Here is a 22,326-nt window from a genome sequence, read left to right as displayed (position 1 = left end):
ATAAAAACCTTCAACTTTGAGGATAATCCCCAGTAGGTCTGGTACTCACAGGTCCTTTCAGAAAGAAAAAACTATTTTGAAAAGAATCTGGGATGTTCTGCACAGTTACTTACACGAGTCCAGTAAAAGAAGTGTTCTCTCTCCTTTTCTCAGCTGTACTTCATTGAACATTTATATTGACTGGAAAATGAGGATGTATTTATGAAATTCCCCTGTGTCCCTGGGTTTCCACCGTGGGTAAAAGTAGGTGCCATCTGTTCTGGGTGACAGACTCCTGATGTAGAAAAGCCCCAGCTGAGATTCTTGTCATCCCTGCGCCAGGGTGGTGCCCAGGAAAGTGCTGTGAGCCTGGAGCCTCCTTTCTGGTACTGTTTGGAATCCTGCAGCCTTGGGTCTCAAATTACATGTGCTACCCTCAGTTCCTTCTCACCATTCCTGAAATAGAGACAACTTAAAATGAGGTTTCCAGGGGAGGCAGCTCCCAGGCTGGATCCCCAGGCAGGACCTTCATGTGATGGAGCCTGCGCTGGAGAGGGGGAAGCCTGGTCCACTGCCGCCAGCTACCTGAGGGTGATCCTGACGTCTCCTGCCCCTGCAGTTGGCCCGGGCCATGTGGAGGGACATAAGGAAACTGCATAGAATATGCAGAGTTCACACAACAGAAAGATGACATAAATATCTTCTTCAGATAGGATTCCATTAAATATTAGTACTCAGTGTTTTTCTTCCTTTTTCCTACTTACATAGCTAGTGCATGCTGCTGTGAAGAAATTTAGCATTACATCGGTACATAACCTAGAGAAGGCCAGCCCTTCCCCAGCCCACTCTCCTGGACTCACCAGCGCCTGAGAACAGTCCACACAGGTTCCTTCCTCCACAGAGATCTTTAAGATCTTTCCACTTGAACACATATAATCCGACCTTGTTCTTCTTAAAAACTGCAGGGTTACACACAGTGCTTTTCCAGGGTCACTTCTGATGAACTTGGTGAAGAATTCCCTAACGGGACATAACTTACAACCAGGGGCCTCCAGAGGTCTTCCCGGAGGCTCTGGTATTTCCCGGGAGTCAGCAGGTTTTCATCTGCTCTCTGGTCCTCGGCTGTTTCCTGTAGGTGTCTCAGGAGAGGAATTTGCACCAGCTGGCGGTGGTGGGGACCACCCTGCCAGACTGGGCTCATCAGGCATTTGGAAGTCATTCATTACTCAGGTTGTGCCCAGGGTGTGTTCATGTAGAAAGTTCTTTTCAGTGTGTGTGAGGCCCCACTGGTGCTCTGTCCCCGAAGTCGAGTGTAAGACCGGGCTGTGCTGTGGAGAGGGCACAGGGGGTGGGGGGCGGGTGTATGTGTGTGACTGCACGCTGGAGGGAGGCGCTGTCTGCCAGCCGCGGTTCCTGTGCCCTCAGTAGCAGGGATGGGATTTACAGCATCTGAGAGTGGCATCAAGTGAAATGCAACTATTATTTGTAAAAGCCCAAATTCAGGGTGGCCTTTTGCAATGAACATGTACTGGGGACCTATCCATAGAGTTATTTTCTGAAGAAATTCCCAGTACCCACCTTGTGGAGATATTATTTGCTGCTTCTTCCTACTGTTTGTGTGAGGGTTATGCTGGTCGTAAGATGTTCCTGAATATATATTTCACTGCATGAGGGGGGACTGTTGGCATCTGATGAGGAACCTTCTGGAAACATTTGAGAGATACATGTGTTTCCTTTAACTATTAGAACACATTAACTTAGTCATTGACACTCAGCTATGTTTGTTAGCACAGGACCAAAAATATTTAAAATGTAATTTCGTGGTGGGGGCGGGGTAGCCTGTGTGGTTGGTTGCAGGGTGACTTGTGAGACTCAGTGCCCTGGTTACATTGGGTGTTTTTTTCTCTTCTTTTTCCCCCTTTTCTTCCCAAACCAGGTTGTCCTGGCCCGAGAACTGGCAACCTCAAGGGAATATGCTAGTAAGTAACTAACTCCAGCGAGCTAGGATGCTCCAGTGTCTAGGATGCAGGAACAGCGCACCTCTGGGTACGCGGCCACCTGGCTGCCCAGCCCCTGGAGGTTTCTGTGCTGATTTCAGGGGACAGGACACTGTTGGTCTTAGAGATCATAAATCTGGTGGGTGCGTTTTGTGAAAAACTTTAATTTTTATCTGTTACTTTATGAGTTGTGTCTTTAGTGTTTTCTTACCATTTCCAATTGTAGTAACTTGCTTCTCTCTTAAGTTAAAATTCTAGAGAAACGTCACATTATCAAAGAGAACAAAGTCCCGTATGTAACCAGAGAGAGAGACGTGATGTCGCGGCTGGATCACCCCTTCTTTGTTAAACTTTACTTCACATTTCAGGATGATGAAAAGCTCTGTATCCTTTGAACAGTCAAAGCCTTCTGATATCACGCCAGTGACCCCTTATCGTTTTGGAACCATGACCCCGTTTTTGTTTTCACAAGTAGCCCCTTCCCTGGAAGGGAAAAGGGTAGCTTATTCTAAATACAGACGAATTCACATCACTTTGCTTTGGGACCCCCTGGGATTGCTGACATTCCCTGAAGTAGAACATTACTTCAAGGGAGATCATCACAGTCATTTTTGAGGTTTTTTGTTGGTAAGCTTCATATCTAAAGGATCATTATTTTAATGCTGTTCTTGCTAGACATTTATTTAAAGGCATGCCCTCATTCCTTTTTAATCAGCATCCTTGGAGTATCTGTCAGGTTTCAAATCCAGTGCTCAAAGCAGGGAAGTGAGAGAGAGAAGAAGGATCTTGGGCATCCGGGGCTCCTGGGAGGTGGGCACCTTTCTGCCCTCTTTGGCCCTGGGTTGTGGGGTTTGGTTGGAAGGAACATCTTTCTCAGGCTCAGCTGCCAGGTAGAAAGTCTAGGGAGTGACCCACAGGAGCCCAACCCTTTCTTTCTGTATCCAGGACTTGTTCTCCCAAATACAGCCCCTCCCCAGGGCCCTCCAGCCTCCCCCACTCCCGCCCCTATGGATGTCTCTAATCATCCAGTGCCTGGCTCTCCAGGGCTGTGCACACTGCTTCTCCAGCTGCTTCTCCTGCAGGGACGTCACACCCTGCTGATTCTTTGTTTTATTTCAGGGCATCTCATGTTCCCTGACTTCTCCTCTAATCCCTGGAGCACTTTTTTTCTTTCTTCTTTGCTCAGGGTTCAAGGAGACAGGGCACCGTGGCAGTCAGGGTGGGCCATATCTGTGTCGTCAGCTTGTCTCTGGGCCATTCATCATACAGCCAGGCCCGCCAGGTCTCCTCACTCCCCAGCCCCTCTCCTGCAGTTGTTCTTCCAAACCGGGACTCCCTCAGCCCCCGTTTGCCCAGAGACTCTGTCTTCAATCCCAGCAGCTGCTCTTAGCTTCTTCTTGATGAGGGAGGTCGAGCTGCCAAATGGAGTTGAGAGCTTGTTCAAGTGTAAACCTCAGTCTGTGCATCTGTTCTTTTCCTCCTGCCCTTAGGTCTCCAGAGCCCCTTCCCCTCACCCCACCACCTGCAAAGCTTGGCTTCCCCATCCCACCTGTGGGTGGGGGCCTGATCTTAACCCCCTTCCCTCCTCCTCTCTCCTCTCTCCACACATATTCTTCTGGGTTAAAACTTTGCTCGATCCTGTTTCCCCTTTAACGCCATTTTCTGGCTCCTTCAACTGTCAGCTGAATGTTTCCTTTTGTTTATTGAGAAGTCCTGGTTGAGTGCCAGGTGATGGGAACATGCTGGTAAATGAGGTGAAGGCTCTGCGCTCATGGGGCTTGCATTTCTGCACAGGAGTTAGATATACACAGGTGATTAATGGCTGTGTGATAGACACTGAGGGAACAAGAGTAGTAAGGCCAGGTAGGAGTTGGTCGGTGGAGAGTTGGATCAGCTGTTTTAACTTGGTGGTCTGAGGAGACGACGTCAGCACGAGGCCTGGGCAGAGCAGGGGCAGGTGTGCGTATGTGTGGGGGGTACAAAAAGGCTGGGCAGGGGTCAGCTCCTTGGGCCTCGGAGTCCTGGCAAGAATTTTGGATTTTCTTCTAAGTGTGGCACAGAGTCCAGGAGGAGGGTCTGGAGCAGGGTAGCTGTTTGCTCTCACTCGGGCTGCTGCTGCAGGGAAGGCTCTTGTAAGTGAGCTGGGAGGATGGAGTCAAGCTGGCTTGTGGGTGTGGGGCCTCAGAGCTGCGTGCACAATGGTCCTGTAATTGATGCATCCGTTGGTCCTTGCTACTTGAGGCCTGAGTGGGCTACTGGGTGGCTGCCTGCAGAGCCTGAGGAGTCAGGTTGGTGTGCAGATTGGTGGGGGGTGGGCTGGGGTGTCGGTGGGCCGGAGGGTGCCCAGCAGGGAAGAGTTCCAATGAGTGGAGAGAACAGAGTTCCAGGGGCCATGGACCAGATGGTTTCCGGTGGAGGGTGCTGGCTGCCCTGCCAGATAGTGCCAAGTGGTCAAGTAGCTGGGCCCTGGCCTGACCTGTGGATTGCTTCCCATGCAAAGTGTTGTTGAGAGTGGCAGTCTGGGGGTGGGGCGGAGGGCTCAATCGAGAGGGAGGCAAGGAAAGGCAAACAGAGTGGGTTTTTCCCAGTGATTTCACCGTAAAGGGGAGCAGTAAAGTGGTCTAGTAGCCAAGAGCATGTGGGGCGGCAGGGAGGGGGGTTCCTTGTTGGTTTGTTTTAGGTCTTTTAAAGTGTTTGCCTCTCCACCTGGCTTCAGCATCACCCCATGTCCCCGTCTGCTGTCACTGCTCATGCAGCAGCCATCAGTGACCTATCTGTTCTGTATCTCACCTCTGAGGCCACCTAGACCTCTTGCTCCTTGTGCTCCATGGCACCCATGTGATTGTGCTTCTCTTTGAGCCTGTGGGGCTCTCTGGCTGCCAGATTTCCTGGAGTCCCAGGCCTGGGCTTCCTACGGGGCCTGGGGAGAATAAGTCTTGTTGGTTGGGAGGCTCCAGCAGGTCACACACACTTGACTTCATCTTCTCCCAAGGTCATGTTCAGTAGGATCAGGCACTCAGGGGCTAGATGAGTGAGCTCGCTGTCTGATTTCAGACGGGATTGGCCAGAGTAATGCAGGTGGAGGGAACTCTAGGTCTCTATCCAATGGTGTCTGTTGCTTTTGACATTTTAAGACAAATTTGAAAGCCTGTGGAGATTGCAAGGGCTCACTTACCTCTGACAGGAGCGAGACCTGGGGACTTCCGCTCCACTGGAAATCCTTTGTAGTATACAGTGTGTTGAAAGATAAAGAAAAGGAAACACTCTGCCTGAATAAAAGCCCCAGTGTGCACACTGTCCTCCTTTTAGCTGTAATTTACACACTGGGGAGAGAGGGAAGCAGCTCCTCCAGCGACTACAGGGCTAAGCACACTCTCAGGACAGGTGAGGCAGAGCCTGGTGACACCCCTGCAGCAGACTGAAAACAGGCAGGTAGATCCATGAGGGGCCTCCTGGGCACTGGCAGCCTCTTTGCCCTCTGGAGGTTCAGTTTGACCAGACTCAACCCCTGCTCCCCAGAGAGGGCTGAGCTCAGAGAAGCCCTCCCTCCCTCCTTAGGTGCAATGCAGGGCTGGGCACCGCAGCCAGCCAGCCAGGGTGCCTTTCCCTCCAGCAGGGATGAAGGCTGAGGGGTTTCAGAGGCTGTTGCTCTGCTAACCTGCGTTCTTCTTCCACCTCCCACCTGCCTGTCCTTGTGTGTCCTCTCTTGCAGCTTGGGGACAGGAACAGCACACTAGACCTCAGGAAGCTGGGCTCCAGTCCTGTCCCTCCTTGGCTTTGTGACCTTGAGTCAGTTGCTTAACCTCTCTGGGCTGGGTTCCTCTGCAAAGCGCAGGCGTTGGGCTCAGCAGGCTCTCAGGCTCTGCCACAGGCCTGATCTGTGCTCATCGTCCCAGGAATTCACTCGCTCCCTGTGAGAGAGCAGCCTCCTCTCACTGCCCTGGGGCCTTAGCTGTGCTGAGCGAGGTAGAAATGTTCTAGGGTGTGAAATGGACCACTGAGGTCTGAAAGAGTGTTTCTGGGGAATGAGGAACGTGTGTGGTCAGAGAGAACACGGGCTTGGAGCCATGATCCTCGACGTGTCATGTTCAAAACCTGTCGGTTACTTAGCGCCACAGCCAAGCAGAGAACTAGAAGTGTCCCTTACACAGGAAACAGGAACTCAGGGAGTGGTCAGATAAGGGACAAAACCTGTGAAGCCGGAAGAGGCCCTGTGGCCATGGCCGAGCCTCTCACGTGGGCTGTTGGTTTCTGGGAGACTGTGCTCCTGAGTGGGGAGGCTCTGCGGCCGGTCCAGGTCCAGGCGGGGCCCCTGCTTGGGGTTGGGTGGGCCAGAGTCTGCAGGCTGCTGGTGAGGAGGCCACGGATACCAGCCTTCCCCGAGGAGGGATCAGAGCAAGGAGAGGAGGGAAGGGGCCCTGGCAGAGACCCTTTGCATTCCCTAGAAGTAAGGTTGGTTTTGGGCTTCAGCTTCCTGTTAAACGTTGTTCTAGTTGGAAGGGCTTGGGAGGCCACAGGTGGGGCTCGATCACAGGCAGGTTCGAGCAGCTTTGGTTGGTGGTCTCTTCCCTCCTGGGCCGCAGCTTCAGGCATCTTCTTTGGTGGGAGATGGCAAGTGCCTTGGCAAACAGAAGCCGGATGGGACACCTTGAGCACAGGTCACCCCTTACCCCCTCGGAGCCGATGCTCAGGGCGGGTGAGGACTTGGGTCACCCTGTCCTTGGCTGCCAGGGAGTGGCGGAGTACCTGTAGATTTCCATTAAGAGGTGCATGTGTTCGGTGCTTCCAGGAGGAAGCAGTTATATGGGACCCATTTATAGTTTCTCCTCTTAGAAAAAGGGAGAACAGAAGTAAAACAAATTACACTGCAGTGGTGTCTGAGGGAAAGATGACTGTGTTGCTCGAGTCTCTCCCCAGTGGGGGCCCAATAAATAGATTGAGTTTATCTATTAATGGCATTTCTCTTACAAAACTTGTCACTTTATACTTGGGAAGGAGCATTCATTTGAGGAACCTTGACGTGAATGGACTCAGCACGGCATGTGGCGTGTGGTTGGTGCAGGTTGGAGGCTGTGTGCTGATGGGGGCGTTGGGGCCACAGGCCCTGACCGCCATCTCTAGCAGCTTCCCTTCACTGAGCCCACAGGTGTCTTCTGGGGATGGGGGGTCCAGAAGCGGCAGTTGGCCTGAGAGGCACGTGTTTTTGTGTTGTTGGTGAGAAACTCACTCTGGGACCCTGTCCTGGAGCCAGGGATTCCCTGCAGACCCAGTGCTTGCGGTAGGGTCTGGCTGGAAGAGGGGCAGCTGTCTCAGGCCACAGGTACCTTCAGTTTTAATTAATTTAAAAAGTTGCTACTGGGCTGTTAAGGTCAGTTTAAAAGAAAGATTTTTGCTCTCTTCCTTAACTATTCAATGTTTAGACTTTGGCCTTAGTTATGCCAAAAATGGAGAACTACTTAAATACATTCGGAAAATTGGTTCGTTCGATGAGACATGCACCCGATTTTACACAGCTGAGATGGTGTCTGCCCTAGAGTACTTGCATGGCAAGGGCATCATTCACAGGTACCAAGCCAGGGGGCTGCAGGCTTTGCTCCCCAGGCCTGGGGGTCAGCTCCGGTCTCTTTTATGGAGGGTGGGATGCCTCATTGTGAGAATTAAGAAGAGTTCACATTACTCTGATGTTGAGAGACTGTGGACCTTTAATATCAGATGAAATTGGTCAGATGTCTTTTTTGCCAGACTAACGATTCTCTTAGCCACGTTGACTGGTGCTTTTATTTTGTCAGTTGTAGATTCTGTGTGTACTTACCATTTTCCATGATTTTCCGATAAAGTCAAATTGAAAGTGTTCATTTAAGCTTTTTTTTTCTTACTGATTTTTTTTTTTTGGTGGTGGTAAAATACCCATAATGTAAAATTTACCGGGAATTCCCTGGTGGTCCAGTGGTTAGGACTCCGAGCTTCCACTGCAAGGGGCATGGGTTCAATCCCTGGTCGGAACTAAGATCCTGCCAAGCTGCGCGGTGCAGACAAAAAGAAAAAAGAAAAAAGCCTAAAATAAAATAAAATTTACCATTTAACCATTTTCTCCCTCCCAGTTTTATTGAGAAATAGTTGACATATATATATATAAATTTAAGGTGTACATTTATTGCGTAATGATACCACAGAAGGTTTAAAGGCGCTTTATAGGTTAGGCATGATAGATTGTACTTCAATTAAAAGTTTATTGAAATGGTAGATGCAGTTATGAAATGATGTAATTTGAATGTCCTCATTATATGCAGTTGATATTTGTTCAGTGCTAACCTTAGACTTGCATTCTTGGTTGTTAGTCTGTAAAGATTATAGGTATTAATCAGTTCATTTTGGTTTTAGCAAAATTTAGAGTTTGTAATAATGTTACTGTTTTAAATATTTCATCTCAAACGTAAAAAAATCTGCTTTCACAGGGACCTGAAACCAGAAAATATTTTGTTAAATGAAGATATGCACATCCAGATCACAGATTTTGGAACAGCAAAAGTATTATCCCCAGAGAGTAAACAAGGTGTGTGTTTTATTTCTAGTAGATCCCTGCTCAGTGCTTAAATCAAAACCAACTTCTTAGAAACAGGTTGAATTGCTTTATGCTCATCATTAATGACAGTTGTTTGTAGTACCTTTGTTATTATAAAATGGATGCTTGAGTTTTCACAGGGGAAGCCTCTGCCTTTGGGCAGCTTTAGCTGAGGGTCTGGGCGGTGTGTGCCTGGTCTGGTGGGTGTAGGGAGGGGCTTCTCAGGCTGCCCGTGGTTGGTCCTCCTGGCCTCAAGTGGTAGTAGGTCACCAGGCGCTTTCTGCATGTTGTCATAGGCCCTTGGATGCCCACTGTGGCTCACCCTCCCTAGTCATCTTCCTGGAAGATGCTGGGGTGCCACATTTGTTCCTGGTCTCCCATGCAGGGGTGCGAGGTCAGTGTGGTCAGCTCCCAGCTCTTCCTGTTGGCACTGTGGTTTCTCTGGGGTTGGGGGGTGGTATGCGCGCCCTCGTGCGCGCGCGCGCACACACACATGTGTGCACACACACACACACACACACACACGACTGACCTTGTATCCCAGTGCCCACTGTCTGCCTGTCTCCTGTGCGCAGCTGCCAGGGGTGGTGGCCCAGGCACGCTGATTATAGTGAGGTTCTATAAGATCACAGAATGAGTTGGGAGCTGGTTTTTTTCTGCTGGTCAAGTGCATGTTAATCATTGCAGACCCATCTAACCACTGTTCCTCTAGGGTATTTCCTAGCCGGATTATGTACTGTGACAGTTGCTGGCAGTCCACCTGGGTCAGAAGAGAGCCCTGGGTATCTTAGCTACCCAGGGGCATCTCGGCCATGGTGGGGGTGGGGACATCTTGCTGTCCTTCAGGTGTTTGTTGAATGGAAATCATAAACTCCGAGGGTAAAAAAAATGGCAGTTTAACTCCTGAAAACTGTGTTCAAGTATTGGGGTAGAGAGAAGATAAAGCCCTTTATGGTGAGGGTTGGGGGAAACTCAAAGCCCCTGTGTGAGTTAATAAGTGACTTTGAAAATGAAACTTGGGTGTAGGGACAGGTGTGACTGACAGAGCTACCCTGACCTGGGAGGCTGCTGCAGGGACCTCCACTCAGGGCATGTGCTTCTCTGCCGGGCTTGTGGGTACCCCTGAAAGAAGGACCTTGATGGAGAGCCCTGGGGGGACGGACATGCTAGGGGAGGGTAGAGGGTTTGTTGGTGGAAGAAAGATTCAGACAGAAGCATCCACTTCGCTGCAGCTGCTCTCGCGTGGAAAAGGGGAGCTGTGAGTGCAGGGCAGTGGTGGGGAGGAGCTGAGCCCCTCCGCAGAGCCCTCTAACTCAGCTGCGCTGGCCTGCTCTGCCTCGGGCTTGAACTGAGGCCTGTTTCACAGCAGCTGCGGGGCTAACACCTGGGGTTTTGCTCCTCCCGGGCACGGTGGGCAGAGTCTTGACTCTGTGCTGCTGGAAGGGCCTGGCTGGGCCTCCATGGGTTCCCTTCAGCAGGGTGCGTGATCTTTCCTTTCCAGGCCTTTTCCCAGCCCTGTGTTTTCAAACTGAGGGTTCTTGTCAAGTCTGTCAGTGCTTTCATCTGTGCACAGACACTCTTTGAGTCACAAGACGGCATCTTGAATTCGGGAACTTTTCTGAGAATCTTAAAGCACCACCCTTTTGTGTTTGAAACAAAACTTGCAGTCAAGGCAGATGCTCTTACTTCTCAACGAGGCTTAGTCCTGGCGACGCTTACCTACCTTTGTATTGCACTTCCCACCCAGGGCTCCTGCCTGGAGATGCACTTCCCAACCCCCAGGAAGTCCTCCTGGCACCTGTGACATGCCCCAAACCTTGATCTATTTGACTCATTCCTATTGTATAGTAACATTTTGTTGGCAAGTAATCATGTTTTGATAGACATGGTATAACTTGTAACCTAAGCAATGTCCATGACAGAGGTGAACCAAACAGGAACCTGAATGTTCTTGCTGGGCTGCTGGGCATCTCGTGTGTGACTTGCCGCTGAGACCAGCCATCGCCTGCCAGTCAGCCATGGGAGTCACCCCCTCAGAGTCTGCTTGGTCCTTTTTCTCTTCACTTAGATTACCTTCAGATCTGATATTTGGCACAGGCTCGTCCTACTGCCATGTAGCCATTAAAAAAATGTAAGAACTTAAATGCATTGGTGAAATAGTGAAATAAACCTGATTTTTAAAATCTTTCTGGAAGCAGGAGGCTAAAAAGTCCTTAACATTGTAAACCAGGCAGAACTATCGATACTTATATATACACAGTTGAGTTGGCTTTTTTTTTTTCTTCTTAGAGGAAATGTAGAAAACATGTATAATTACGTGAATGAATAATTTTGGTGACATACTCTCATTTTCTGTTTGACGTAGTTTAGAATCTTAGAGTTTATTCCTGCATTAGCTTTTTTTTTTAACATCTTTATTGGAGTATAATTGCTTTACATTGTTGTGTTAGTTGCTGCTGTATAACAAAGTGAATCAACTAAAATATATGGAACGCTTCATGAATTTGCTTGTCATCCTTGCGCAGGGGCCATGCTAATCTTCTCTGTATTGTTCCAATTTTGGTATATGTGCTGCCAAAGCGAGCACCTGCATTAGCTTTATAAACTTTTGTACAGAGATGGTTTCCTCAAAACATCTTAAAAGCTTCCAGAAGGGAACTCTTCGTGGGAGCGAGGCCCAGGTTCCTTAGCTGTGCAGTGAGCATGTTTCGCCCTCCACCTCGTGAGAGACAAGCTGTCTGTCTTCACAGACCTCCGTCCAAGTGGGTGGCTCCTAGGAGGGGGTGAGCCCCGCATCCCTCTCTTACTGCTGCCTGTCGGGTCCAGGGAGTGACCCCCGTGCTGTGAGGGTGGGTGGGCACATGGGTCGATGAGGCCTTTCTGGCACAGAGGACTTAGGCCTTCTAACCTTGGGGTTAGAACCTTAGGGGTCCCACAGAGCTTTACACTGAGGGCGGCTTAATTACATGGAGTCAGCCCCTCATCTGTGGCTGTGTGCCTGGCCGTGGCCCTCTTTGCAAGAAGCTTGGGGAGTTCAGGGTGCCCTGGAGGTTGAGACTTGAGGTTTGTGTCTGGAGGCCTGTCCTGAGCTGTGCAGGCCTTTCTGGTACAGTTGGGCGTGGAGGCTCCTCTCACCACACACGGGGGTGCAGGGGGGGGCGGCAGGTGTGGGGACTGCTGGAGAGGGGACGCAGCAGGGAAGCCTCAGAGCCAGCATCACTGTCACTATACCTGTACCTGTGCAGTGCCCCTCTGTGGACAGCCTTTGTCCAGACCCTCAGACCAGCGTTGACCCCCATCCTGCTGTGCTGTGGGCTGGAGACCCTCTCACAGCCTCTGCCCTGCCGCCACTCTAGCACGTGCAGGGCCACCTGCCCCCCTACACTCCCACCAACCAAGCACACCTCCCAGCCATCGAGAAGCGATTACTCTGGTCTTTACAGTATTGGTATTTGTTTAGTCATAGCTGTGATGCATGGAGTGGTGGTGTTTTTAAAACACAAGAGTACCTGCTTTTTGTAAAAATTCAGACCATCCTTGTGACCTGATTTCCACCATCATCGATTTGTTTTCCCTGTAAATATTTTAGTATTTATTACTAAATACAAAGCGTCTTTTTAAAAAACATAACCATAATACCATGCCATTTTTATACATTAAAAAATTAGCAGTAATAGCTTAATATCTTAACATATTCAGTCTGTGTTAAGCTTCCAGTCGCCATAATTCCACATCATAATTTTTTGGTTGTTGCTTACTTGAATCAGGTTTCAAATAAAATTCTCACATTGAGCTTAGCTAATTTTTCTTTTAAATTTCTGTTATCTATAGCTTCTTCTCCATCTCTGTTTTTTCCCTTGCAGTCTGTTGAAGAAACCAGGTCATTTGTCTTATAGAGTTTCCCAGAGTTTGCTGATTGCATCTCTGTGGAGTCATGTAACATGCTCCTCTCCCCTCTGTATGTCTTGAAAATTGGGAGTTGGTTGTGGCTGCTTGATCACATTCAGGTTCAGTCCTTTCACACCAGAGGCTGGTGTGTGTGGTGTGTTCTTCATTAGGAAGCGTGTAGCATCCAGTCGTCTCTCCCTGTCAACAGCCCTTTATAGCCATGATGGCCTAGATCCATCAATTCATTAGAGAATGCAGAGTGATCATAGCCCAGTTCTTTCATTCTTGAGCTGGAATTCTTTTTTTTTTTAATTAAAAAAATTTTTTTAAATTATTTATTTATGTATTTATTTATTGGCTGCGTTGAGTCTTCGTTACTGCACACGGGCTTTCTCTAGTTGCAGCGAGCGGGGGCTACTCTCTGTTGTGGTGCGCGGGCTTCTCTTGTTGCGGAGCACGGGCTGTAGGGTGCGCGGGCTCAGTAGTTGTGGCTCGTGGGCTCTAGAGCGCAGGCTCAGTAGTTGTAGTGCATGGGCTTAGTTGCTCTGTGGCATGCAGGATCTTCCCGGATCAGGGATTGAACCTGTGTCCCCTGCCTTGGCAGGCGGATTCTTTTTTTTTTTTTTTAATAAATTTATTTATTTATTTTATTTTTGGCTGCGTTGGGTCTTCGTTGCTGCACGCGGGCTTTCTCTAGCTGCGGTGAGTGGGGGCCGCTCTTTGTTGTGGTGCTGGGCTTCCCATTGAGGTGGCTTCTCGTTGCAGAGCACGGGCTCTAGGTGCACAGGCTTCAGTAGTTGTGGCTCGCAGGTTCGTGAGCACAGGCTCAGTAGTTGTGGCGCACGGGCTTAGTTGCTCTGCGGCATGTGGGATCTTCCGGACCAGGGCTCGAACCCGTGTCCCCTGCATTGGCAGGCGGATTCTTAACCACTGCACCACCAGGGAAAAATCCCTGGAATTCTTATTTAAAGAGAAACTTCCCCTTAGCCACTATTTATTTAACTAGTGATATTGATTGTGGAGGAAAAACAGGATAAATGCTTGCTTCATTCCCCTTTATTTGCAGCTTTTGGAAAGCATGAATTGGTTCACTGTCATCCTCCAACGATGACCAATTCATCAAAAACATTATTACCCCACCTCACAACATACACAAAAGTTAACTTGGACAGATCAGAGATCTGAATGTAGGAGCTAAAACTATTACACTCTTGGAAGAAATCATGGGAGTAAACATTCATGACCTTGGGTTAGGCTCTGGTTTCTTAGATACAATACCAGAAGTACAAGCAGCAGAACAAGTTTTAAAACTTTGGTGCTGTGATACCATTAAGAAAGTGAAAAAGACAACCTATGGGGTTGAATAGAAAAAAAAATTTCAAATCATGTATCTGATAAGGGGCTTGTATCCAGAATATATAAAGAACTCATAACAAAAAAAGTCTTTTTTTAATGGGCAAAGGGTCTGAATAGACATTCTTCTAAAAAGAAGATAAGCAAATGGCTAATAAACACATGAAAAGGTGCTCAATATCATTAGGGAAATGCAAATCAAAACCACACTGAGACACCACTCCACACCCACTAGGATGACTAATCAAAAAGACATCCGATAAGAAGTATTAGCAAGGCTGTTGAGAAATCAAAGCCCTCGTACTCTGCAGGTGGGATTGTCAAATGATGCAGCCACTTTGGAAAAGTCTGGCAATTCCTCAGAAGGTTAAGCATAGTTACCTTATAATCAGCCATTCAGCTTCTAGGTATATGTCCAAGAGAATTGAAAAACAAATGTTTACATAAAAGTTGTACGCCAGTGTTCATAGCAGCTTTATTTGTAATAGCCAAGGAGTGGAAACAACTCAAGTGTCCATCAACTGATGAATGGATAAACAGAGTGTGGTCTATGTGTGTAGTGGAATATTATTCAGCCTTAAAAGGAATGAAGTTCTGATATAGGCTCCAGCATTGATGAACCTTGAAAACATTGTGCTAAGTGAAAGCCAGCTGGGATTGGGATAGGGATTTTGTTGAATGTATAGATCAGTTTGGGGAGTATTGCTCTCTTAACAATACTGTCTTCTGATCCTTCAACGTGGAATGTCTTTCTGTTTATTTATATCTTTTGTAATTTCTTTCAAAATTTTTTTGTAGTTTTCAGTGTTATAAGCTTTGCACTTTTTTTTTGGCTGTGGTGGGTCTTCGTTGCTCTGCACGGGCTTTCTCTAGTTGCAGTGAGTGGGGGCTACTCTTCGTTGCGGTGCGCGGGCTTCTCATTGCGGTTGGCTTCCCTTGTTGCGGAGCCCGGGCTGTAGGGTGCGTGGGCTTCAGTAGTTGTGTCGCGCGGGCTTAGTTGCTCTGTGGCATGCGGGATCTTCCCGGACCAGGGATCGAACCCATGTCCCCTGCATTGGCAGGCGGATTCTTTTTTTTTTTTAATTTTCAACTGACATTTAAAAAAATTTAATTATTTATTTATTTATTTATTTATTTTGGCTGTGTTGGGTCTTCGTTTCTGTGCGAGGGCTTTCTCTAGTTGCAGTGAGCGGGGGCCACTCTTCAGCGCGGTGCGCGGGCCTCTCACTATCACGGCTTCTCTTGTTGCGGAGCACAGGCTCCAGACGCACAGGCTCAGTAGTTGTGGCTCACGGGCCTAGTTGCTCCGCGGCATGTGGGATCTTCCCAGACCAGGGCTCGAACCTGTGTCCCCTGCATCAGCAGGCAGATTCTCAACCACTGCGCCACCAGAGAAGCCCTGGCAGGCGGATTCTTAACCACTGCGCCACCAGGGAAGTCCCAGCTTTGCACTTCTTTTGTTAAATTTATTCCTAAGTATTTTATTTTATTTTTGAGGCTATTGTAAATGTAATTGTTTTCTTAATTTTCAGATTGTTCATTGAGAGTATATAGAAATATACTTGATTTTTTTTGGTACACTGATCTTACGTCCTGCAACGTGGATAGACTTGTTTATTAGTTGTAATAGTTTTTTAGTGACTTCCTCGGGACTTCTTACATACAGGATCATGTCATCTGTGATTAGAGATAGTTTACCTCTTCCTTTCCAGCCTGGATGCGTTTTGCTTCATTTTCTTGCCTAATTGCCCTGGCTAGAACCTCCCCATTGAATAGAAATGGCGAGAGCAGGCATCCTTGTCTTGTTCCTGATCTTAGGGGAAAAGCTTTGTCTTTTCACCATTGAATATGATGTTCGTTGTGGGTTTTTCATAGGTGCCTTTATCAGGTTGAGGAAGTTCCCTTCTGTTTCTAGTTTGTCTTATACTTTACCATGAAGGAGTGTTGAATTTTTGTTAGATGGTTTTTCTGCATCTCTTGATCAAGATGGTCATGTGGTTTTTGTCCTTTATTCTAATGATGTGATGTAATATATTGATTGGTTTTTATGTGCTGAACCACCTTTGCATTCCTGAGATTAAATCCCACTTGGTCATGGTGCACACTCCTTTTTATGTGTTGCTGGATTCAGTTTGCTTGTGTTCTGTCCAAGAGCTAATAAGCACATTTTGTGGAGTGTGTTTGCTGTGCTTCACATGTGGGTTCATGGATAAGACAATAGTGGTCTGCACTTTTGGCTTTGAAGAGAGTGTTCTGACATCAGGAGCATGTCAGGTCCCTCCGTCCCCACTGGCACCTCACAGTCTGACCTGCAGATCTGTGGTGGCCAGGGTGGTCCACAGCCCAGGGTGCTGGTCCGTTTATTTGAACCACTTTGAGGGTGGAGGTAACAACCCAGCCCAAACCCTTCTTTACCCTGACCCTTTGGCCTCCTGTTGAGTGGGTCAGTGGCCTAAAGGAGGCAGCATAAGCCAACAGTGGCTTGTGGACCTTGGTTTTCCAATAGCTGGAGAATTTTGACCTCTGGCTAATCTCTGAGCTTACAGGGGGAGGTAACTAGATTATCTCTGTGGCTTTCTAATGCACTCTTGGGCTCTTAACCTGGTGTCACAGATAGAAATCTGCCATTCGTGAAGTGGGAGAGGAGAAAATTACTTGTTTTCACTAACCCCTCAGTGAAATCGAGCATCTCGTTCAGTTATGAAGGTAGGCAACAAACATCTGTGTCATTAGAAATCACAGATGTTTTCATGTCCTGTCACAGTCGTCACAGATTCTTGATCTATTGTTTATGCTGATCGCTACTTCAGAATTACTCTATTAATAGACCTGCTGCCAGATCTTGTTGGTGCATTAATTAAAAAAAAACATATTAGTATATTGCATATTTATTACTTTAGTATTTTGATACTTTCATTATGTATAGTCTTGTAGATATTATTTTATGTCTTCAGAACATCATTCTGAGGACAGTTATTCTTTTCCACACTCCAGAGGATTCATTCATCTCTAGACTAGCGAAAGAGCTCCTTTCTAAGGGGGTGACTCTGTATCCCCAGGGACTTGGAGTCCCTTTAAGCAGGTGGACATAGGCTCCTGGGGAAGAGGAAGCAGCAGGTGTTGTGGGGGACAAGCAGACGCAGGCCCAGAAAGCTTACAGCAGCAGCAGCAGCAGCAGCACACAGTCCTAATGCCGTCACGATTTGCTCTTTAAAGCCCAGCCATGTCGTGTGTGTGTGTCTCCTGTCCACTTTGTTTTGTGCGTAATGTAGCTATTTAAAAGCACAGATACCTCTGCATACTGTATGATAGTCTGAATTATTTAATTATGTGTAATACATATCTTTCCATATAAAAATATATTTCTAGAACTTTTTAATAATAACATTTAAAAATATAAATCCCGGAAGTAATGCACGATTATTATGAAGAACAGAAACACTAAACAGGTGAAGCATTGAGTTGAAGCCTGGCCCCCGAAGGATTGTGTCATGGCCCTGCCATCTGTGCTGGCTCTGTCCTGGAGGATCAGGTGCCAGAAATGAATTGCTGGGTCAGAGAGCAAGCCTGTCCTGTATGACTTTTGATGTTTGTTGGAAAATTGCTCCCCCAAAGTCACAGCATTTCACATTCCCACCAGTAGCACTGTGAGGTTTTCCTCTTCACATCCTTGCCAATACTGTGCATTTTCCTTCTTTTTTATCTTTGCTGATTTTGCGTGTTCATTAACATTTCTTTGATTCATTGTAAGGTTGAATGGTTTCACTTGGTTTTAGCTCTTGATTTGTTTTCTTCCTCTGTTGAATCACTTCGGTGTGTTCTCGGCTGTCAGGGTCCTGGAAGGATGTAAATGTGGCTGAGAAGTCTCTACAGGAGAGTAGCTGACCTCTAGGGGACCAGTTACAGACAGCAGGGCCCAAGGAAGCTGGACTCCCGCAGCGGGATAGAGAGCCCCTCGGTCCTGGGAGGGCAGGTGGGAGGAACCAGCACCTGAGGTGGGGGGGCCCTCTGTGGTGGGAGAGGGCTGTGGCCTGGGGGTTGGCCAGGAGGAATAATCTCCATCTCTCTCCTGTCTCCCACTGGGGGTTCCTGCTGGCTCCAGGGCACAGAGAAGGACAGAGACCGCATCTGGGAACACATGGGGAAGATACGCAGCATGTCGGCCTTGTCTGTGTTTTTTAGGCATCTGCCTTTGGAGGCTGCTGGACCCGCAGTTAGGAAGTCTCCCGTATGGGGAGCCCTGCTGGCTGACCACCCCAGGGATGGCAGGTGGGGAGCCAATGGCCACCATGGCCAGTGGGCCTGCCTCACAGCAGACCATTGCATGCTGAATTGGTGTGGCCATGGGCCCTGGGTTTCTTGTGCATTTTAATTCTGGTGTTGTGTTGTTTATAGCCATACACTGTAAAGAATACAGCTATAGACAGACAAAGCATGGGTCTGTTGTGTTTTACTGCAGGTGGCTGTACCCTGTCAAGTTATTTCTGAGTCAGGCCTAAGTTGAGGTGCCCAGTACAGAGCCTTCAGTCAGTGCAGGAAGAGAAGGGTACTTTCCCCAAACTGGAGCACTTTGTGTAGCAGGGTGGTTGACTTTGAGAAGGAAAGACGAAAAAGAAGGAACTTTCAGCCATCCTCCCTTCCCCAGCTCTCCCTCCTCTAGAACATCCCAGAACTGAGTGAGTTGCTCCTGCTGTGTTTAGAGCCAGGTCTTTGGAGGGCGGGTACTCATGTCTGGGCAGAGCGCTGTCCCATGGAGGCCGCCCAGGGCTTCACAGCCAAGCCCTTGGGGGCGTTTGGGGTTGGAGAATTCTTGGCTGTGGGGCTGTCTGGTGCCTGCAGGATACTTAGCTGTATCCCTGGCTTCTACCCACTAGGTGACAGCAGCCCCTTCCCGCCCCCATTGTGGCAGCGAGAGATGTCGCCAGGCATTGCCAGATGTCCCGGGGGCCCAGTTGTCCACAGCTGAGACAGTGGGGCCAACAGGCAGGCCCCTTCACCGGGGGCCTGTTACAGTTTTTAGTGTTGCCTGATTTCAGAAGTGATCCTGAAGGGCCAGAGACCTCTCAGTGGTAGGTATATTGGTGTAATGTTTTACCCGGTACACTTTCTAAGTTAGTTCAGGAAAATTTGTCCACGGAGACAAGTAATTTCTAGCCCAGATTATTAAACATGTTGAGGAAAGGGACAGCTTGATCTGTAGAAGGTCAGGCTAGGTGAAAGGGTCTTGTTTGTCTGGAGCACAATGGTGTTGAGCTGTGGTATTGTGTCCTGCTTGTGCCCCGGGTTGCCGTGCAGGGACCTGGTAGTGGGAAGCGCGGTCTGAGCAGGGCCATAGCCTCGCTGGCAGCCGTTCAAAGCGGGTTACCGAGTCTGGTATGCGGCGCAGGCGTGGAAGGTCGTGGGAGGCAGTTGGCTGCCAGTGCCATGGGTGTCCCCAGTGAATCAGTCGGTGGAGGTGACCCAGCACTTCACGTGCTCCTTAGAGAAGTGATTTGTCCTCAGATGGTGGGCGGCTCTCACACGGGAATCCCCAATCCTGTGTCCTCTGGTCGTGGGCAAGGCTGAAAGCAGCTGTTCTGTCCCCGATGCCAGAGGATGCCCCGCGGGGGATACCTCTGGAGTGGCGCCGGGGGGTGGGGGGTGGGCAGGCTGGCTTGTGCCCACAGTGCTGCTCTGTCAGGGCTGCCTGGACACTGATGAGCCCCTGAGGACCTACTAGGGTGACGTGGGTGTCATGCCTCCTTGCGGCAGTTATGGGTGGGTCCAGCAGCCAGACCCCACAAGTCTGCATTTGAACTTGGCACAATCCAGTACTAGAGGTGGCAGACTGTTGCAAAGGGTCTCTGGCCGTGACGCCCGAGTCTTATTCCTCTCGTAGTCCCTAACCTGCCTGAGCTGTTTGTTATGAGGAGAGGGTATCCCTGCCCTGCGTGCAGCCTGTGGGAGATCCAGTCCTTTCCACATTCTGCGTGTGTCCGGGGCTGTTTTAGGCACCACAGGTCCAGCAGTGAACAGACAAGCCCCCTGTCCTCAAGATGCTCCCAGCTGACAACACGCTGGGCGACGTCACTCTGGTGTGTTGGCGAAAGGCAGGGAGGGGTCCAGGAGGGGCTGCCATGGCAGTCAGGGCTGGTGTTGCTGAGCAGGTGACCTTGAAGCCAGCCCTCGAAGGGGCGGGTCCAAGAAGGGGGTGTGATGGGAGGGCCCCTGACAAGTCCTGTTCTCGGGAGCGTACAGTCTGATCTCAGGTGACCGTGGCTTCCCAAGAGATGAACACCGACTGTGCAGCGTCCACGGTGGAAAATGCTCTGTGTCTCAGCATGAACTTTACCCTTTTCCCTCTTCTCATCAGCCAGGGCCAACTCGTTTGTAGGAACAGCCCAGTATGTTTCTCCAGAGCTGCTCACAGAGAAATCGGCCTGTAAAAGGTAACCTGTTTTCATCTGATCCATAATTCTCTTTTCTCTAAAGTAGTTGGTATTTTTTTCAGGTGAAATTAATAGTTAAGGGAGTGCCTTTCATGGCCTTTACATAGCCAAGCCTACTTTGGAAGAAGTTAGCCTTTTGTCTTTTAACCAGCATCTTTACTTTGATAACCTATGTGCTACTTTGTTACTACTTATACTTCCTGGCGTGGTTGTTGCTTTTATGCTTCGAGATTTGATCTTGCTCCTTCAGGAACAACTAAACAACTAACTATTCAGTGGGGAGTACTGTGGCCGACAGGTCTGTATTAGTGACACGAGGCTTCCTGCTGTGTCCCAGAGCCCCGGGACCCTTGGTGCCACCTCCGGCTCAGGCACCCTTGCTGTGGCAGCAGCTGCAGGTCAACTGTTCAGTGTAATGTGCTCTGCAGAGTGCAGGACAGGCCCAGAAGGCAGCGTCTGTGGGAGGAGACAGGACTGGGCCAGTTTCCCAGCAGGGGCCCAGCCAGCACTACAGGGGGCAGGCCCAGTGGTGGCCACAGGATTGAGGGCCTTGGTGGAGTCCTCAGTTGTGAAAATGAGAGGTGCAGGGGGTGGGATATTGTGTTCACAAGAGTGGAGGTCCAGAGAGTGGAGAGGGTCAGTGGCAGGGCAGTTGGGCAGTGGAGGTGAAGCAGGTGGGAGTGCCGATGGCCAGGAGCTGGGAGAAGTCTGGGGTGCTGTCTTGGGTGGACATGAGGCAGGTAGAAGACGGAGAGGCGGCAGGAGAACCTAGGCTTTCAGAGTTTGGGGATGACAAGTTCTGTGGTTGAAGCTTTTCTTTGGATTTTTCCTGCCCTGGGCCAGACACTCAGCCCACTGGGACCATTGCTGGAGCTGACAGAGGCCCACACAGTCAGTGTCGTGCACTGGCATGCTGCAAGGGGCTGCCTTCCTAAAGTGACAAGTGACTGCCAGGGCAGCAGAGGAGTGATGGTTCTGGGCACAGCAGCTCTGTGTTTCTGAGCCTGACGGCTTTTTAAAACCTCTTTAGCGAGTGGAGCCACAGGGCACAAACATGACGGTTGGAAGGATATTCAGAAAAATTAAGCTTGGGCATCTTAGCAGTCTCTGGGCTCTTTGGGTTTTTTTTGTTTTTGTTTTGCTTTTTGTTTTCTACTCTTATTGAACCAACAAACTTTGAGCTCTCACTGTGGGCCAGATGCTGTTGTAGGTCAGGGCTTCCCAGATGGGACAGTTCTGCCCGCCAGGGGACATCTGGCCATGTCTAGACACAGTTTTGGTGTCACAACTTGGCGGGGGTGGGGAGGGAATGGGTGGAGCCAGGGGCACTGCCCAACATCCTACAGTGTAGAAACGGCCCCCCAGCGAGGATGACGGGTCCCAGATGCCCACAGGGCCCAGGCTGAGAAACCCTCCTCCAGGTGGTGGGTACACTGGGCCAGATTCTACAAGTGTGTGTCACTGCTGCCTAAGAACTAGCTTTTCCTCGAGTTGGGGTTTACTTTCAGCAAGAGGAATTCCTTTCGCACTAATGGAGGAAGGTCTCCAGGCTCTACTGAGTGAGAGAAGGAAGACACAGAGTGGCCTCCCAGAGTCACTTGTCTGTGCATTTAAACCTCAAGAAGGATATACAAGCCACGGATAACTGGTTATCTGTGGTGAGGGTAAGGGTTAGGGCTGTGAGTGAGACCTCACTGGGTGCCTTTTTATGCTTTTAATTTTTAAAGTCATGTGATACTTATTTAAAAAATAGTTAAGAATTTTTTTCCTGATTCTAAAAATGATACTTATTCATTATAAAGAATTTTTAGAAAATATGGAGAATAAAAAAAAAAAGGTAGGGAGTTTCCTGGTGGTCTAGCGGTTAGGATTCGGCACTTTCACTGCTGAGGCCTGGGTTCAGTTCCTGGTGGGGAGCTGAGATCCCACAGTCCGGGTGGCCAAAATCAAACAAACAAACAAAAAAAGCCAAGGAAACACTCATAGTCTCCAACCCACTAGTAGTCACAGATAATGATTTGGTATGTCTTTCTTTCCAGCTACTTTTTTCTGTGTGTTTTAAATGTGTTTACATAATTTTTATACAACTGGAATGATACTGAATAACCACTTTTGAATC

At 48.9% G+C, this 22,326-nt stretch overlaps 1 protein-coding gene and 1 non-coding gene across 7 annotated transcripts in view; one reads left to right on the top strand and one right to left on the bottom strand.

The window, feature by feature from the left end:
• Positions 1-22,326, top strand: part of PDPK1 (3-phosphoinositide dependent protein kinase 1) — an 81,544-nt gene that overhangs the window by 38,502 nt on the left and 20,716 nt on the right. For 4 of the 6 annotated variants that reach the window (XM_057528525.1, XM_057528521.1, XM_057528522.1 and 1 more), the window contains 6 exons: positions 1,916-1,958; positions 2,223-2,360; positions 7,397-7,541; positions 8,432-8,529; positions 17,962-18,048; positions 20,132-20,207. In XM_057528525.1, coding sequence (XP_057384508.1) covers positions 1,916-1,958; positions 2,223-2,360; positions 7,397-7,541; positions 8,432-8,529; positions 17,962-18,048; positions 20,132-20,207 — 587 coding nt within the window. The remainder of the gene's footprint in view (positions 1-1,915; positions 1,959-2,222; positions 2,361-7,396; positions 7,542-8,431; positions 8,530-17,961; positions 18,049-20,131; positions 20,208-22,326) is intronic. The other 2 variants (XM_057528524.1, XM_057528526.1) reach the window with 2 other exon arrangements.
• Positions 11,019-11,125, bottom strand: LOC114237910 (U6 spliceosomal RNA). The gene has a single exon (XR_003623378.2). It is a non-coding gene; the product is annotated as a U6 spliceosomal RNA (small nuclear RNA).

Source organism: Balaenoptera acutorostrata, chromosome 15 (assembly GCF_949987535.1).
Source record: "Balaenoptera acutorostrata chromosome 15, mBalAcu1.1, whole genome shotgun sequence".
Classification (NCBI taxonomy): domain Eukaryota; kingdom Metazoa; phylum Chordata; class Mammalia; order Artiodactyla; family Balaenopteridae; genus Balaenoptera; species Balaenoptera acutorostrata.
The sequence above is the reverse complement of the archived record's forward strand: the minus strand, read 5'-3'. Positions and strand labels throughout refer to the sequence as shown.